We start from the raw sequence: 18,652 nt of genomic DNA on the forward strand, positions 1-18,652 counted from the left end.
AGCAGCAGAAATCTAACAATAGCAAAAAAAAAACCAGCCCAACAACAATAATCACCAAATCCAATAATAATATCATAAACATATTGCAACAGTAGCTTGATGAAGTCAAGTCAGATCTTAAATCTCCCAGTTTGGAATCTTGATTTATGCACCTTTCATAGACTGAACTATGAACAAGAAATGTGTGCAATAGGAAATATCAGAGGTGTGAGTCTTCTCCGGGGTAGATTCTAGTTGAACACGCTTAGCAGGTGCATACACATAGGTGCTAGTTGACTAATAAAGAGAAGAAATCCTACAGTAAAATTCTACTTTGTCAATGTAATACAGGTAGTTTTTGACTTATGACGAACATTGATCCCAAAGTTTTTGTTGCTAAGTGAGACAGTTAAGTGAGTTTGCTTCATTGTGTCACCTTTCTTGCCACATTCGTTAAGTGGACCACTGCAGTTGTTAAGTTAACAAACATGGTTGTTAAGTGAATCTGGTTTCCCCATTGACTTTCCCCATCTCCGGGACCGCCTTCTGCTGCACGAATCCCAGCGACCGGTTAGGTCCCACAGAGTTGACCTTCTCCAGGTCGACTAAACCAGAGGTCCCCAACCTTTTTTGCACCAGTTAGACCAGTTTTCCATGGCCCGGTGGGGGGGGGGGGCTTTGGTCATATGGGGGTGGGGTTATGGAGGGGTGGAGCTTAGTGACACAGCCCTCCACACTTCTCCACAGGGCGGGGAGAATCAGGAGGCTCCTTTGGCGGCTGGGGGCTGCCTGGCTTTGTGATTTTGGCTGGGGGGGAGTTAGGAAGGTCCTACTTCTCCCCCCCCCCAGCCAAAAATGCAAAGCCTATCTGCTGGATACGGGCGATGAGTGGGACAGAGCGGCGCGGAAGCCTCTTGCAGCAGCTGCCACAGCCACCGGCTTCGGCACCGCTCGTCCCGCTCATCGCCCATATCCAGCAGATAGGCTTTGAGTTTTTGGCTGGGGGGGGGAGAAGTAGGACCTTCCTAACTCCCCCCAGCCAAAATCACAAAGCCAGGCAGCCCCCAGCCGCCAAAGGAGCCTCCTGATTCTCCCCTTTGAATCCCACCGGCCAAGAGCACTCGGGCAGCAGCTTCTGTCCCACTCATCGCCCGTATCCAGCAGATAGGCTTTGAGTTTTTGGCTGGGGGGGGGGAGAAGTAGGACCTTCCTAAGTCCCCCCCCCAGCCAAAAACTCAAAGCCTATCTGCTGGATACGGGCGATGAGTGGGACAGAGCGGCGCGGAAGCCTCTTGCAGCAGCTGCCACAGCCACCGGCTTCGGCACCGCTCGTCCCGCTCATCGCCCGTATCCAGCAGATAGGCTTTGAGTTTTTGGCTGGGGGGGGGAGAAGTAGGACCTTCCTAACTCCCCCCCAGCCAAAATCACAAAGCCAGGCAGCCCCCAGCCGCCAAAGGAGCCTCCTGATTCTCCCCGCCCTGCCCGACGCCCCACCCTGTCCTGCATAATGTCCTCTGCCGGGAGGGCAGCGCCGCCGCGGACCGGCTGGAAAACCCCAACGGCCCGGTCCCGGTCCGCGGACCGGCGGTTGGGGACCTCTGGACTAAACAATGTCATTTGGCGGGACCCAGGAGAAGAGCCTTCTCTGTGGTGGCCCCGACCCTCTGGAACCAACTCCCCCCAGATATCAGAGTTGCCCCCACCCTTCTTGCCTTTTGCAAGCTCCTTAAAACCCACCTCTGTCGTCAGGCATGGGGGAATTGAATTTTTTTCCCTTCCCCCTAGGCTTATAGAATTTATACATGGTATGCTTGTTGGTATGATTGGTCTCTTAAATTGGGGGTTTTTTAGATTATTTTTTAATATTAGATTTGTTACATTGTTTTCTTTATTGTTGTTAGCCACCCCAAGTCTTCGGAGAGGGCGGCATAGAAATCTAATAAATGAATGAATGAATGAATGAATGAATGAATGAATGAATGAATGAATGAATGAATGAATAAATACTTCCCTTGTCAGAAGATTGCAAAAGTCGATCATGTGATCCTGGGACATTGCAATCATCATAAATATGAGTCAGTTGTCAAGCATCTTAATTTTGATCATGTGATCCTAGGGATGCTGCAATGGTCATAAGTGTAAAAAAGGATCATAAGACACTTTTTTTTTCTAGTGCTGTTGTAACTTTGAACAGTCACTAAATGAACAATTGTAAGTTGAGGACTAACTGTATTTCATTATTATTTTTGTCTAGATTAGTAGATTCTATATCACAGATTTGCAAGTTTCCAAAGCAATTTGTCAGGTGCCTTAGGATGTATGTGTGGATGTGGATGTAGGTGGATGTTTGTGTACAGACATCTATATACACACATACATTCCCTTAAGCGCACAGAGTTCTTCTTATAATATCAGTAGTATCATTTATGCTCCTAAGCCTTCAAGAGCAGATTTTTTTTTTTAGCCCTGTTAAACTTTTCTCACAAATAATGTTTTTCACCCTGTTCTTTCCCTATTGCCATAAAGTACCTGTGAAAAGCAAAACAACCCACTTATGTTTAACTTAAGATTCGTTTTATAATTGTTCTACAAGTGCTATGTTAAAGACCTTTTTCAATCACTCCTGTTAGAATTCTCCTCTGCCTCCATTCTGGGCTTCAGTCAAACATAATTTATGTGGCCAATTCATTTCGATGGAATAATTTTCCTTCCAAATGGCACAAATTGCTTCGTGTTTGCAGTACATTGTGATGCCAGGCACAGGATGTTTTAAAATAGCACTTTCAAGCCTTGAGCTCTCCCAAGGCAGATGCACTGCTTTATCTGCGCTTTATTTGCTTTGGAGGGGGGAAAAAGAAGCTGCCAAATGTAATTATTTTTGGTGTGGGAGTGGAGGAGAGGAGTGTGCCAAATATATTTTGGAAAACCTGCTTCCAAATACATTGAAGAAGCACTTTTAGATTGTCAGGATTATGAATGAGATGAGCATCTGAAAAATGGGAAGCAGAGAATTATCAGGTATCAAAACTACACCAACTAGTTGCAAACCTACTTGAAATATCACAATTAAAATGTGCAATACATTATCCATGAACCCAAAGGGTATTTAAGCAGGTGAAACGTTTCAAAAAAGGTTTTGCCTATTAGTAAATCTTACTCTGCCCCAAATGAATGCATGTATTTACAACAGAAGTAATATTTGAAGGAAGCTTATTGGAATGTGGTAATTTTTAGCCTATATTTATAATTTTGAACTGGAATATCAACACCCAAGCAGCATCCTACCTCTGCCCTGATCTTTGTACAGCTTAATGTAACTATATTATGTACACTAAACATTGCAAAGCTATTTTTATTTGATACCCAAGAAGATACAGGTAGTCTTTGACTTATGATCACAGTGGAGCCTGGAATTTTCATCGTAAAACCTTGTGATTGTAAGTCAAGGCATCATTGGACAGAACTTGATTTTACAACCTTTTTTACAGAAAGTCATTTAGCAAATCACATGGTTGTTACGTCAGGCCCTATCTCAAGACATAGGGAGCTCCAGTTGGGCGCATGTATTAGGTACAAGACATTAAGAACCAGGACAGAGTCAAAAGAACTACAAGTTTATTTCATGCTACCTATAAACACGAACTTGAACTAGTAATGGTCAAGACAAATTGGTGCCAGATAGGAATCAAAAGACTTCAAGGGGAGTTAGAAATAGGTCTCTTACAGGGACATAGTGTCTTCAGACTGATTCATGTATTTGATTCTGCCTTCAGGCTCAGCCTCATCATCTCCTACATCAATAATGGCAAACCTTTTTTCCCTTGGGTGCCAAAAGAGCGTACACGCACAATATCGCGCATATGTGAGTGTCCACACCCATAATTCAATGCCTGGGAAAGGTGAAAACAGCCTCTCCGCCCCCCCGGAGGCCCTCTGCAGGCTGGAAATGGCCTGTTTCCCAACTTCTGGTGGGCTCAGTAGGCTCATGTTTTGCCCTCCCCAGGCTCCAAAGGCTTCCCTGGAGCCAGGGGAGGGTAAAAACGCCCTCCCCCATCACCCCAGAGGCTCTCTGGAAGCCAAAAACACCCTCCCAGAGCCAAAAATCAGCTGGCCACCACACACATGCACATTGGAGCTGAGCTAGGGCAACAGCTTGCGTGCCAGCAGATATGGTTCCACGTGCCACCTGTGGCACCCGTGCCATAGGTTCGCCATCACTATCCTACATCCTGTCATGTACATCCACACGAGAAGATTTATTGATTTATTGATGTAGCCCAGTGATGGCGAGTCTTTTTTGGCTTGAGTGCTAAAAAGGTGCTCGCGTGCATGATAGCAATGCTCTCCTCCCACACATGCACATCCACCCACCCCACCCCGCTGTCCCTTACGCATGCACACAGGCCTTACTGAATGTCATTGTTCACCGTCCCCAGGGTCCAGGAGGCTTTCCTGAAGGGGGAAAGCAAAAATTGGTGAAAAGAAGGCCGAAAATCAGCTGGCCAGTACTCGTATGCGTGCTGGAGCTGACAAACGGCAATGTCTCGCCAAAAAAGACTCGCCATCGCTGCTGTAGCCTGTGCATAAACATCTTCTCATCTGACAATCGACACCTTCTCCCAGAGTTCAGTTCTGTATTTGCTTACACCTCCTTTCATTCCATTTCATGTATGTGGCTGCCAAACTCACAAATGTTATTTAGAGAGAATGTTAAATGGGGCGAAGAAAAATGCTTCAGGTATGATTTAAAAATAAGGATTGGGATTAATACAGTTGTTTTACTAAAAATCTCCAGTCTACTTTTCCAAACAACCGGTTTCCAGCCCTAATATTAATAAATGTAGAAAAGAAACACAAAGTGAACATTAGTTTATTTAATAATAATAATTTATTAGATTCGTATGCCGCCCCTCTCCCAAGACATTCTCCCTGACATAGATACAAATAAGATTGTGAAGTTCCATTCTTACTAGTACAAATAGTCCTTGATTTAGAACAGTTTATTCAGTGACTATTCGAAGTTACAATGGGACTGAAACACCGTATGACCGTTTTTCGTTTATGGCCATTGCGTTATCCTATGGTCATTGGATTAAAATTCAGACACTGGGCATTTGACTCATATGTATGACAATTGCCGGGTCCTGGGGTCATGTGATCACTTTATGTGACCGGACAAACAAAGTCAATAAGGAAACCAGATTCACTTAACAACCACATTACTAACTAAACAACTGTAGCGATTCACTTAACAAATGTGGCAAGAAAGGTGGTAAAATGGGGTAAAATTCTTATTTAACAAATGTCTCACTTAACAATAAAAAAAATTGGACTCAATTGTGGTCATAGATTGAGGACTGTTAGCATTCCACACTGGGCTAAATACTTAGAATACTTAATTCCAAACAGAGTATATGTGGCAGTGGTGGTTGTTCAGACAATAACACAGACAACTATTTTAAAAGTATTATTTACAAGGTATACAAAATCATTAATATTACACACTAACCATAATACAATTCATAATACATAATACACACAGTTCCATACCATTTAGCACACAGCAATTACATATAAGCACAAAGCAATATAGTATAGTATTAGCAAACAGCTAGTACATTAGACCAATCAGCACACAGCAATATAGTATATTCCCTTATAAGCACACAGCAAGTACATATACCATTTTAAATACAGCAATATAGTATATTAGTATAGTATATAGCTGCTCTGAGTCTTCGGAGAGGGGCGGCATACAAATCTAATAAATAATAATATTCTCTTATATATAGATATACCATAGCATATAAATATACCATTTAGCACATGGCAATGTAGTATATTCTCTTACTAGCACACAGCAAATATATATACCATTTAGCACACAGTAGTATTAGCACATAGCTAAACATCAATAACTTAGCACACAGCAATATAATATCAATACTAACCAACATGCATACATCAACAATCAACAATACAATGTCATTCAATACAAGTCAACAGGAACAACGCAATGCAACAAAAGTAGAGAGCAGCACATCTGTCTCCCTTATATTGCTAATTGCAGCCTAGCTCTTAAAAGCAACACAATTGCAGTACTGACAAGGACTATCATCAAAAACAAGTGATCCTTTTTCCCCCCAAAGGTAGATTTCTTAACGAAGTTGCTCACTCAGTCTTCTTGTTCTCAACAGGATCCTAAATGCTTCAAATCAGAGAAGACAGGGAGAGGTCTATTAAAAGAAGGTTGGAGAGAAACACAAGATCCTATTATGTGCTCCTACAAACTTGTATCTGTGAAATTTGAAGTATGGGGACTTCAAACTCGAGTTGAGCAGTTTGTTCATAAGGTAAGTAAAGGGCAGTGTCTGCATATTTACCCCCACCAATATCCTGTACAGTTTTATGTGGACAAAATTGGGGCAAGTTGAATGATCAGCAGTGAGGATTATTCAAAAAATTGATTATATTTACAAAAGTTTACAATTACTTACTCTGACTTTTACTCACTTTCCACTCACTTTGACATCAGACTTCCTTGCCAACTGTAATGTTCCCTTGTGATCCTGTGATGTAGGCTTTATATCAGCACATTTTAAACATTCCTGTCAACTTTTTGTGCACTGCAAATAAACCAAATAGTTTTTTTCCTTTTTAATCCACTACAGAGCTACGGCATATAGACTTCATTCTGATTTCTCACAGTTCCAAGGGAAGTCTATGTTTCTATGTTTCTAAGTGCATTCCCATGACTAGTTTTGCTCAGTCATTGATTAATTCCTAAGGGAACCCCTCATCATACAAATTTTTCGAGATACAAACCCAGGGTTAAAAGATTTTTTGCCTCTTCTTCCAAACTATTTTCACCTTACAAACCCAAGCCGCTGCCACTGGGATGCCCCGCCTCCGGACTTCTGTTGCCAGTAAAGCACCCGTTTTTGCGCTACTGGGATTCCCCTGAGGCTTCCCTCCATGGGAAACACCACCTCCGGACTTCCGTGTTTTTGCGATGCTGCAGGGAAATCCCAGCAGCGCAAAAACGGGCGCTTCTCTGACAATGGAAGTCCGGAGGTGGGGTTTCCCAGCAAGGGGAGCCTCACGAAATTGCAGCATCACAAAAACACGGAATTCCAGAGGTCGGGTTTCGAGGACTTCCATGTTTTTGCGATGCTGCAATTTCGCTGAGTTATTGAATTTAGTTATTATTTCGTGGACTCGTGCTGGCTGTTAATGAAGTTGAAATCACAGCCGGTGTTCAGAAAAGACTGCTTTAAACTGTATTTGTGTTTGACAGCTATTAAGAAAGCTCAATAGTAGTCCTTAATTAGTAAAACTAAGATCTGTACAGATTTTGTGTGTGCTGTGTTCTTTGTGGTCCGTAGCTTGGGCAGAACACATTCTCCTCCTGGGTGGCAGTGGCATATTCAGCTCCGTGAATCTAGCTTGCCGAGCTCTGCCAGCTTGGTGGCTTTTCTTATTTATTCAGAATCAAGCCAGCCTCTCAGCTTAGCCCAGTGCCAAATCCCAGCTCCTTTTCAGGGCTGGTGGAAGGCTCGGGGGATGTTAGCGGCTCTCGCCCCCATACTTTCCCCCCCCAAGGAAAAGCAACTGATGTGCATCCCCTAAGTGTCCCAGCTGCCCTGAAAAAGAGCCAGGACACTGGGCTACGCTGAGAGGCTGACTTGATTCCAAACAAATAATAAAAGCCACCCAAGATTGGCAGGCCAGATTCAGGGAGCTGAACATGTTGCCACCGCCCAGGAGGACAAGAACGTGAGAAATGGGCCTCCTCCCCCTTTTTTCTCCCAAGTGGCAGCGATGTGTCCGGCTCACCTAGTCTGGCCTACTGATTTTGGGTGGCAGCAGCTCTGACCCGATACACGCTGGCAATGTTGCAGGCAAGAACTTGCCATGCCGACCCCACTTCATGGCTACACAGACAGCTCACACGGGCTACTGCTCGGAACTCTGGCACCAGTCACCCTCCCGCTAGTCCCAGCTCAACAGGGCTAGGACTGGCAAGAGGGTTTTTTGTGGCTGCTCTTTTTGTGGCTGCGCTAAGAGAAATGGCACGCAAGCTAGGATTTGTGGATGGCAGGTGGGTTTGGGACACGTGGGCATGTTTCCCCACCCTTTTCTCCCTCTCCACCACGCCTTCTAACATCATGGTGAAGCAGCTGCGCATGCCTCTAAATATTGGAGGGGCTTATATTCAAGGGAGGGCTTATTCTATTGAATGTACTCAAAAACCCAATTGGGATTATTATGTGGACAGGTCCCAGTTTTGGAGACTACAGAAAGGACTGAGGTTTCCTGGTAAGAAAATCTCTCTGATTATGTTTACTCAGGGTAAAACACCACCGAAAGTGAAACAGTGTTTGCATCACGTCAGGACTGCAATAAATTGATTGAAGGATTAAACAAAACCACAAAGGATAACTATTAAAGGTTAACATTGCAAAAAAAGGGGTGGGGAAGCAGGAAATAATGTGTACCTTTATTCCAAAATATAACATTCTTTAACCATAATGAGAGCGATCGCCATGAAAATCTACATGTTTTACCATTATGTTGCAAATCTTGGTCCAATTGAGATGCACCATGATCATTTATATATGAAAATCCATTTATAAATCCACTAAGCTTTCACTGTATGGTATATAAGAGAAAGAAAGAGAGGAAGAAGAATTAAGGACGGCAGAGTTAAAAGCAACAGCCAGAAAGCAAGAAATGATTGACTCAGAAAAAGAAACAATGGAACTGTGAAACAGTGCCAGCAAAAACAAATTAGGGCAGGAGTTGAAGGGGAAAAGTTAAGACTGAAATGAATTATGTCCTTCTGAAAGCTGATAACAAGAGAAGCAATTATCTGGTATGACTTAGTTTTCCAGAATTCAGAATTGCATGTTGTTCTGAGGATAGGGAAACAAAATAATTAAGATTTCTTTTAAGAAGAAAAGAGAAGGCAGATACTCCTAAAACGTCAAGGCAAATCATGACTCCTCTCCTGGAGATAACCTACAGCCTTCATCTTCTCCATGAATTTACCTAATCCATTTTAAGCCTGCCAAATTGGTGGGTACCACGAATCCATTGAATAGAGAATTGCCAAATTAAACTGGCCACACTTGAGCCACTGTTCTGTAATTATTTATTTATTTTTATTTATTTATTTGATTTTTATGCCACCCTTCTCCTTAGACTCAGGGTGGCTTACAACATGTTAGCAATAGCACTTTTTAACAGAGCCAGCCTATTGCCACCACAATCTGGGTCCTCATTTTACCCACCTGGAAAGGATGGAAGGCTGAGTCAACCTTGAGCCGGTGATGAGATTTGAACCACTGACCTGCAGATCTACAGTCAGCTTCAGTGGCCTGCAGTACTGCCCTCTACCTGCTGCGCCACCCCGGCTCAATTAGAGAAAAATAATAAATCTGGTAATTATATCTCTGTCCACTTTCTCTATACAATGCACATTTTCATTGAATGCTATTTTCTTTTACATATTTCTTTTAAAAAATTAAGTTGAAGTATTTATCTTCAAGGAAGTTGTGCCAATTCTTTGGCTCTAATCCCATCAGATTAGCTTTATCCTATTGACTATACACAGTTTATTAGAAAAAGCTTTCTTAGAGGCCCTATCATTATTTCAATTTACCAACCCTAATTTTCTTCCAAAATTGCATGATTAACATTTTCTCAGGTGGTTTGCTGGCAGGCACCATGACTGCTGAGCCACTGCAGCATTGTTTTTCATTCTATTTTGACAGAAACCTGCACATGAAAATGAAACTAACCAACATTTCTCTTGCCTTTGATACCTTTGATGTGCATGAGAGAGAGAGAGATAAATCCTTAGCTATGTGCTTACTTGCTAATGTAATCTGCTTGTAATATATGTCCTCAAATTCTGCATATATATATTTTTTGGCTTACCTTAGATTGAAGGATTGAAAAAGACAAAGAGAAACAAAATGGAAAAGGAAATTCTGCAGAATATAAGAGGATATTGATGTTCTTTTCAGGGAATGTAGGACTATTTCTGATGGTTATTTGCATCTGATTGATTATACATAGAGTCCAGAGAAATCTACCCTGATGATAAACAGTTGTTCCATGTTTCAAAGATTGTGAAATTCACTTTCTATGAATTATTCCCCAATTCTTTTTGGAAAGGAGGTTGCCTGAAGTCAAAATACCCTATTTTAATACCTTCTCCCCAGGATATAGAATAGAGTAGAGTAGAGTAGAATAGAATAGAATTTTATTGGCCAAGTGTGATTGGACACACAGGAATTTGTCTTGGTGCATATGCTCTCAGCGTACATAAAAGAAAAAGATACATTTGTCAAGAATCATGTGGTACAACACTTAATGATTGTCATAGGGGTCAAATAAGCAATGAAGAAACAATCAATATTAATAAAAATCTTAGGATACAAGCAACAAGTTACAGTCATACAGTCCTAAGTGGGAGGAAAAGGATGATATAAATGATGAGAAAAACTAGTAGAAATAGAAGTGCAGACTTAGTAAAAAGTCTGACAGTGTTGAGGGAATTATTTGTTTAGTAGAGTCATGGCGTTTGGGAAAAAACTGTTCTTGTGTCTAGTTGTCTTGGTGTGCAGTGCTCTGTAGAGACGTTTTGAAGGTAGGAGTTGAAACAGTTTGTGTCCAGGATGCGAGGGGTCAGTAAATATTTTCCCCGCCCTCTTTTTGACTCGTGCAGTATACAGGTCCTCAATGGAAGGCAGGTTGGCAGCAATTGTTTTTTCTGCAGTTCTAAATATATCAGCGGCAATATTGCTTTGTGTTAATCAGAAATATATAACACTAAGTAAAACATTGTACCCCATCTAAAAGATTGTATCTAAGTATATAAGAACAAGTAGTCCTTGACTTACAACCACAATTGAACTCAAAATTTCCATTTCTAAGCTTTAAGTGAATTTAGTCCCATTTTGTAACCTCTTGCCATCACTGAATCACTAAGTGATTCACTGAGCTTTTAAGTCAGTAATACAGTTGTTAAATGCATCTGGCTTCCCCATTGACTTTCATTGTCAGAAGATCAAAGAAAGTGATCACATGACCCCAGGACAGAACTGCCATCATAAATACAGGCCAGTTGCCAAGCATCTGAATTTTGATCATGTGACCATGAGAAGCTGCGACAGTCATAAGTGCCATTGTAACTTTAAATTGTCACTAAGCAAATTGTTGTAAGTCGAGAACCTCTTGTATATCATGTGTGGGTTCTAACTTACCTTACATCCGTTTTGCTTTCTCTTGCGCTGCGTGGCTGCGCAAACATTGTGTACCATGTGGCTATACCACGCAGGTGCACTTCAGATGTACACACGCACAGTACCAAAAACCAGCCCAAAAATGATGGTGGCCGAAAAATGCCAAAAACCTGCCAAAAACCCAGCAAAAAATAGGGGAAAAAGGAAAGAAGGAAGGAAGGAAGGAAGGAAGGAAGGAAGGAAGGAAGGAAGGAAAGAAAGAAAGGAAAGAAAGAAAGAAAGAAAGAAAGAAAGAAAGAAAGAAAGAAAGAAAGAAAGAAAGAAAGCAGCAGCTTCAGCTGGCACTGAAAAAAACGGTTCTGTGACATCACCACCGGTTTACCACTGGTTCAATCGAACTGGTTGGAACTGGTAGGAACCCACCTCTGTTGTATATACTGTTTTATGTCTTAAGATCCAGTAGACAAGAATGCAATACATGTTGTTAATTTATGAGCCATCCCTCAAAGGTTGCCTGCTGCCATGACCCCAGTTCTGTTCTGCTCAATTGTTCAAAGCAGAAACATGTTTTTCCACCTAGCTACTTAAAGATAACATGCACTTCTTACTGCACAAACCTTGCTCATTTTACTACTACTTGCTGTTGGGTTTTTTATCCCTACCTTCCTCACTTCTCTTCCTCTCTTCCTCCCCATCATTCTCCTATTTACTTTTGTATTTTGTATCTTATTTTATCTTAGAACTCAATAAAAATGTTAAACCAAAAGAATTATCATTCACCACTATGTGAAAGATGGGAAAGTAAGCTAATAGTATAACTAATGTTTTTTTAAAATTTATTAGATTTGTTGTGAATTGTTCTATTATATGTTGTGAGCCGCCCCGAGTCTACGGAGAGGGGCGGCATACAAACAAACAAACAAACAAACAAACAAACAAACAAATAAATAAATAAATAAAAATATCTGTTAAGGGGTGTTTATTTCTACCCACAAAATCACCCACTAATTTCATCGTAAGAAGATGGGAGAATTATCCAAGGCTTGCAGAAAAGATATTTTTCAGTAAGAGGTCAGGAAAATCAAGGGGATCGTCACCAGATGAGGTGAAATCAGGTTTCTGTCCCTATGGATCCCCATATCATTTTGACACCTTCCTAACTTCAAACACTTGAATAGCAGAGATATAATTGTTCCCCCGCCCGACAAAACCAATGGAGTAGGACTCTTAAGCCTCTGACAGCTTGAAAGTGCCAATTATACAGCATTCCTCAAAACCTACACAATGCAAAGGATAAAATCAGGTGCTGTCCTCTGATGGTTACCACCTGGTCCTCTGTGGCTCTTGAAGATGGAAAAAGAAAAAAAGAAATAGTTGAAAAAGTGGGATCCATGCTTCAAAGAGCTTGTCTTGGTTCTAGTTGTGAGAATTCTCTTAGACTGCCTACAATCTTCAGGAAAGGAATGTTTTCACCTTGCTGCCCTCATTCAAGCAGAGCTGCTATTGCTGCTATTGTTCCTTCCCAGGATTGTACCTTACAGGCAGGATAAAATATTTGTCAGAAGATTTAAGAGTTTTTGGGGGGGGGGCATCAAAGGAGACCGGAAAGGCCAAACTTATCCGCCTTACTTACATCCTGTAAACAATGTGAGCAACTGCTGGGAAGCTAGAGTCACATGGCTATGAAGGAGAAAATTCCCAGAAGCAGTGCAACAAACAAATTCTGGGGTAAAAACCACTTTGGGACAGTCAAGCAACACAATATACACTCAAAAGAAACCTCCTGTTCCAACTTAAGTATACAGTATTGAAAAGCATTACTCTACTTTCCAGCCCTGGATTTCATGGTTTTGTTTCATTAGAAATTTGGTAACCATTCCTGAAAGTCTCTGAAAACCATCCTTTGGGTGATCCTGATATTCCATGGGGGTTTTTTTACCTCTACCACAAACTACTGTTTCTTGCTCTCCTCCTCTCAATCTTATAATCTTTCTTAATTCTCCTAGGTGGTCAAAGACATATTGCTAATTGGTCACCGACAAGCATTTGCGTGGGTGGATGAGTGGTATGGTAAGTCATGTGGTTTTTTTTTAAGAGAACTATTTAGAAGCCCGAGAACTATTCCAGACATGTACTGAGTGACCTGCTTATTTTTATTCTAGTTGTTTTTATTAAAATAGTTAACATGGAGGAGAGCGTGTTCTGTCCTTCAGGATTTTAGAATGTTTATACTTGTTTGCAGCTCTGGCTACAATCCTGCTGCAATGATGATTTCATAATTTTATCAAATGTATACTTTAGTATTTGTAACTCTAAATTGAATTCTAAACCTATCTGGTCCAAATCTAACATACCTGTTTTAAAGACAAGTACCAAGTATCAAATTGTGATAGGTATTAAAAGCATAGTTTGAATTTCATCACCAGAACCATGATGTAATGGTTAAGATGTTGCCCTGGGAATAGTTTCAAGTCTATCCCCAATCATGGAAACTTAACACATAGACAAGTTGCAGCCAATCAGTCTCTCAACAAATCTACCTAAGACTAGGGAATTTTTGTGGGGATGAAATGAAGGGACACATAATATGGGTGATCTTAAGTGCGTAGAGCAGGGACGGTGAAACTTTTTGCCACCGAGTGCCAAAAAGGTCCCACTGAAATGTGGCCAGTGAGCATGCTTGTTGGGACCACATTTTGGAAAAGCCGAACTTCTGGGTTCTAGCATGTATGTGTGCCTGACAATCAGGTGGCCGGGATGCATATTCATGCTGGTTTTTGGCACTACCATGTACCTGAAGGGATCGTACTCTGGAAAAGCCGAACTTTAGGGTTCAATCAATCAATCAGCTGGCTGGCGCTCACGCATGCAGCAATTTTCAGCATAGCCATGCATGCGAAGGACAGCTGATTGCCAGAAACCTGGAAGACAAACAGGAAGGCTGCACGTGCCAGGCAGCATGGCTTCGCATGCTACTTTGGGCATGCCATAGGTTTGCCATCACAGGCTTACAATAAAGGAGAAATAGTTTAGTTTAGTTTAGTTTAGTTTATTTAGATTTGTATGCTGCCCCTCTCCGAAGACTCGGGGCGGCTAACAACAATAAAAAACAATGTAACAAATCTAATATTAAAAAGTAATCTAAAAAACCCCAATTTAAGAGACCAATCATACCAACAAGCATACCATGTGTAAATTCTAAAAGCCTAGGGGGAAGGGAGAAAATTTTTTTCAATTCTCCCATGCCTGACGACAGAGATGGATTTTAAGGAGCTTGCAAAAGACAAGGAGGGTGGGGGCAACTCTGATATCTGGGGGGAGCTGGTTCCAGAGGGTCAGGGCCGCCACAGGAAAGGCTCTTCTCCTGGGTCCCGCCAAATGACATTGTTTAGTCGATGGGACCCGGAGAAGGCCAACTCTGTGGGACCTAACCGGTCGCTGGGATTCGTGCGGCAGAAGGCGGTCCTGGAGATATTCTGGTCCAGTGCCATGAAGGGCTTTATAGGTCATAAACAATACTTTGAATTGTGACCGGAAACTGATCGGCAACCAATGCAGACTGCGGAGTGTTGGTGTGACATGGGCATACCTTGGGAAGCCCATGATTGCTCTTGCAGCTGCATTCTGCATGATCTGAAGTTTCCGAAGACTTTTCAAAGGTAGCCCCATGTAGAGAGCATTACAGTAGTCGAGCCTCGAGGTGATGAGGGCATGAGTGACTATGAGCAGTGAGTCCTGGTCCAGATAGGGCCGCAACTGGTGCACCAGGCGAATAGAGATAAAGAAACAGAAATAAATGTGTTAGGGATAAGTCACATGACGCCCAGAGACCAGTCCAAGCACATATAACAGTCCCCTCCCAAAAAATGCCCAACCCACCACAGATTCCCCACCCTGAACCACCCAAACATCTACACAACAGATCAAGTAATATTTGCCAAGCAACAATTCTGCAGACGTTTCTACTTCTCAAATTGATGCAGGCACACATTTAAGTTTATGGCTTTCTTCCAGTCTCCAGACTATAATTCTGTATTGTTTCCGTCCTGGTTCATAATGTTCACTTCAGTGCTAAATAAGGGCTTCACGGATCAGAAAAATTGAGGATTATGAAATGGGTTGAAAAACTCATTTAACAGATCCAATTTAAAGCTACTGATTTGTTGCAGTGGATGACAAATACAAAATATACATTGGTATGAATGCAATAAACCGATTAAATAATTAAGTTTTAAACTTATATTGTAAAAAAGCTATCAACCATAAAAATTAGCATAATGATTAAATTGTAAACTTCAATATAATTAATATTATTTTATATTAGATAAGTATTTTTTCTTTAATAAAACGAAAAAGTTATTCACTTTAATAAATATTTGAAATTGATCAATCAAGTCCCTATTTGTCTAAATTAGAAAACATGGAATAGGGAAAGGAGAGTAAAATGAGTCTGGTCATCAGGAAAGTTGACATTTTATTCCATTAAATGCACTGTAATCAATACTAGGACTCATTTAGATTTATAATTGAACTTCCCAGCCAGCCTTTATTATCCAGACTCTGAACCACTTTTCAAAAATTAAAATTTCATTTAGGTATAAAAGGATAAATCTTTAAAAGGAAATATCACTGGAATTTGTTTGTCTCAGGAGAATAGCTTTCCACTGTTTTATCAATTGATATAAATGTCTTGTTGCAAAAGCCCCAAATTGTCTTTTGTTTTAACTTCTAAGAAAAGTAACACACACACACCCATTTCTTATAACTGCAATGATGGTTCTAATAACATTTTGGCAGGTCCCAAATAATTACTGTAAATATATGAGACTCATGAGCACCTTCATTTTCCTGTCAACTCTGTATTTGGATTGTTATTGTTGAATAACAGTAGACGAATGTATAGAATTAGAATATTTTACAACTTTGACCAACATTTCTTAGAGGTATCAAATGAATTATCTGGACTAATATAGAACTGTTCAGGATCTAATTTATTTTAAAATGCATATTTTGTTGATGCAAGGGCTTCATCTTCTAATTGCAGACTAATCCTCAGTCCTTGTTTATAAAGACTTGTTGCCATTGTTTTAGTGTGACTTACTATCCTGTAGACATGCGTAAGATTGTTGACTAATACACCGTTAGCTTTGCCGTAAGACAGCCTTCTTGCATTAACTTCAAAGTTGCTAATGAAGAGCATGAATACTGCTTGGCAGAAATGCTTCTGATCATGCTGGCCCCATTGCTTATAAGCTTATTTGATGAGTGCCTTTTAATGCTCCTTAATTTTAAGTGAGGGAAAAAAATAGAAAACGTGATGTGTGAATCATATAAGTATTAATGGCATGCATTAGGAGAGTTGAATTACTAGAATGTGCTGAAACAGGAAAACTGCTAAAAGAATATAATTTAATGGCATCTACTGCAATATAGGTGCCAAACAAAATTCAATATGCACATACTCTTGTAGGTATTTATAATATTCCCCACATATTCGTGTTATCACTATTGTGAGAGACCTAGACTGTGTATAATTCTACTAGATAGCTTTACGATAAAGAAATGAAGAGATACTGATGGTAGCTTGACTTTCAAAGCATTTTAAATTTGCAAATAATCTATTACTCGCCAGTACTCTGCTATTAATCTACATCAAGGGTGTCAAACTCAAATCGTCACGGTGGCAGCACATGACATATAAGGACTTGTTCCCCCTTTACTAAACCAGGTCTGGGTGTGACCAGCATGTGACGTATCTGGCTCATGGGCCGGGAGTTTGACATCCCCAATTTACATTCTTCAATATCCCTTAGAGCAGTGTTTCCCAACCTTGGCAACTTGAAGCTATTTGGACTTCAACTCCCAGAATTCCCCAGCCAGCATTCGCTAGCTGGGGAATTCTGGGAGTTGAAGTCCAAATAGCTTCAAGTTGCCAAGGTTGGGAAACACTGCCTTAGAGTCTAAGCCAGGTAGTGTGAAAACAATTTCATATATTGATAGGGAGCATAATGTCATTTAGGGTAGTACTCTATAATTGTGTTGCGCAAGTTCCTGACAAGGTAAGTAGATTTTTCAGCTGTTCTTTAACCCTTCCTCTTTTTTCCACCAGGAAATCTTCTAAATTTATTTTAGAAGATGTCTGCCTTTGGCAAAGCCTGCACCCTGCACTTTTCTTGCGTAGCTCATTTCACAGAAATAACCACTTTCCAAAACCCTACACTGTGTGATTCCTTTTAACCAATCCTTCTTATAACTTAACTTCCTTGGCTGGTTTATCTAGCTGTTTGCCTACTGATGCCCGAATTGGCTTCCTGCTTTGTAGCTTTTGCTAGGAAGGAATTCCCCCCCCCCCCCACTCCCTAGAATTCTTCCTTTGATTAAAAACTGAGCTTGAATTAATGGAAGGTCCCATCGTCTTGAACTTTTTTCAGATATGACTTTCGGGGATGTTCGAGAGTTTGAGAAAAATATGCATGAAAAAACGAACATTAAAGTGTGCAACCAACATTCATCTCCTGTGGATGAAATAGAGAGCCATGCCAAAGAAAGTGTATGTAGTGTCTTTAAAAATATTGCCCACCATCTCCTAATGCAATCAAGGAACCGACATGCTGAGCTTCAGGAGATTGCTATGGGAGTAGGCCTGTCCACTGCCCTTGTCTGCCTCTTGTATGACATTTTCTCCATCAAGTTCTGGAAGGATCAACATAAGGTTGAAAAGGGTTTTGCAAGCTTATATATTTTGATGGGTTGACTCAGAGTAGAAGCCTGAGATAGATGGATGGATGGATGGATGGATGGATGGATGGATGGATGGATAGGATGGATGGATGGATGGATGGATGCATAGGATGCATAGGATGCATAGGATGCATAGGATGGATGGATAGGATGGATGGATGGATGGATGGATGGATGGATGGATGGATGGATGGAAGGATGGATGGATGGATAGGATGGATGGATAGGATGGATGGATGGATGGATGGATAGGATGGATGGATGGATGGATGGATGGAAGGAAGGAAGGAAGAATGGATAGGATGGATGGATGGATGGATGGAAGGATGGAAGGATGGATGGATACATACATACATACAGTAGATAGATAGATAAATAGATAGATAGATAAATAGATAGATAGATAGATAGATAGATAGATAGATAGATAGATAGATAGATAGATATAAATGCATTTCCATGTACAATTGTTGCTTGAAATTGAATTCTCAGAACTTTCTGAGCCAGCCGGACAGAGTCACCAATATCTCGTTTTCCTGTGATGCCCTTCAGAACATTTATTTTCTCCTTTGCCGAAAGAGTCTCCCATCGTCTTTTTAACAATGGGATTTTAAAAAAGAAATTAAGGTCCTTTAAGGTGTATGTGTTTTGAAATAAAGCAAGAAACCGGTGCTCATTTT

The 18,652-nt window shown here is 40.9% G+C and overlaps 1 protein-coding gene across 1 annotated transcript in view; it reads left to right on the top strand.

Moving 5' to 3' along the window:
• The window catches only part of PITPNC1 (phosphatidylinositol transfer protein cytoplasmic 1), a 207,499-nt gene that overhangs the window by 172,153 nt on the left and 16,694 nt on the right, over positions 1 to 18,652 (top strand). The window contains exons 7-8 of the mRNA XM_070740337.1: positions 6,177 to 6,332; positions 13,238 to 13,301. Coding sequence (XP_070596438.1) covers positions 6,177 to 6,332; positions 13,238 to 13,301 — 220 coding nt within the window. The remainder of the gene's footprint in view (positions 1 to 6,176; positions 6,333 to 13,237; positions 13,302 to 18,652) is intronic.

This window comes from Erythrolamprus reginae, chromosome 2 (genome assembly GCF_031021105.1).
Source record: "Erythrolamprus reginae isolate rEryReg1 chromosome 2, rEryReg1.hap1, whole genome shotgun sequence".
NCBI lineage: Eukaryota > Metazoa > Chordata > Lepidosauria > Squamata > Dipsadidae > Erythrolamprus > Erythrolamprus reginae.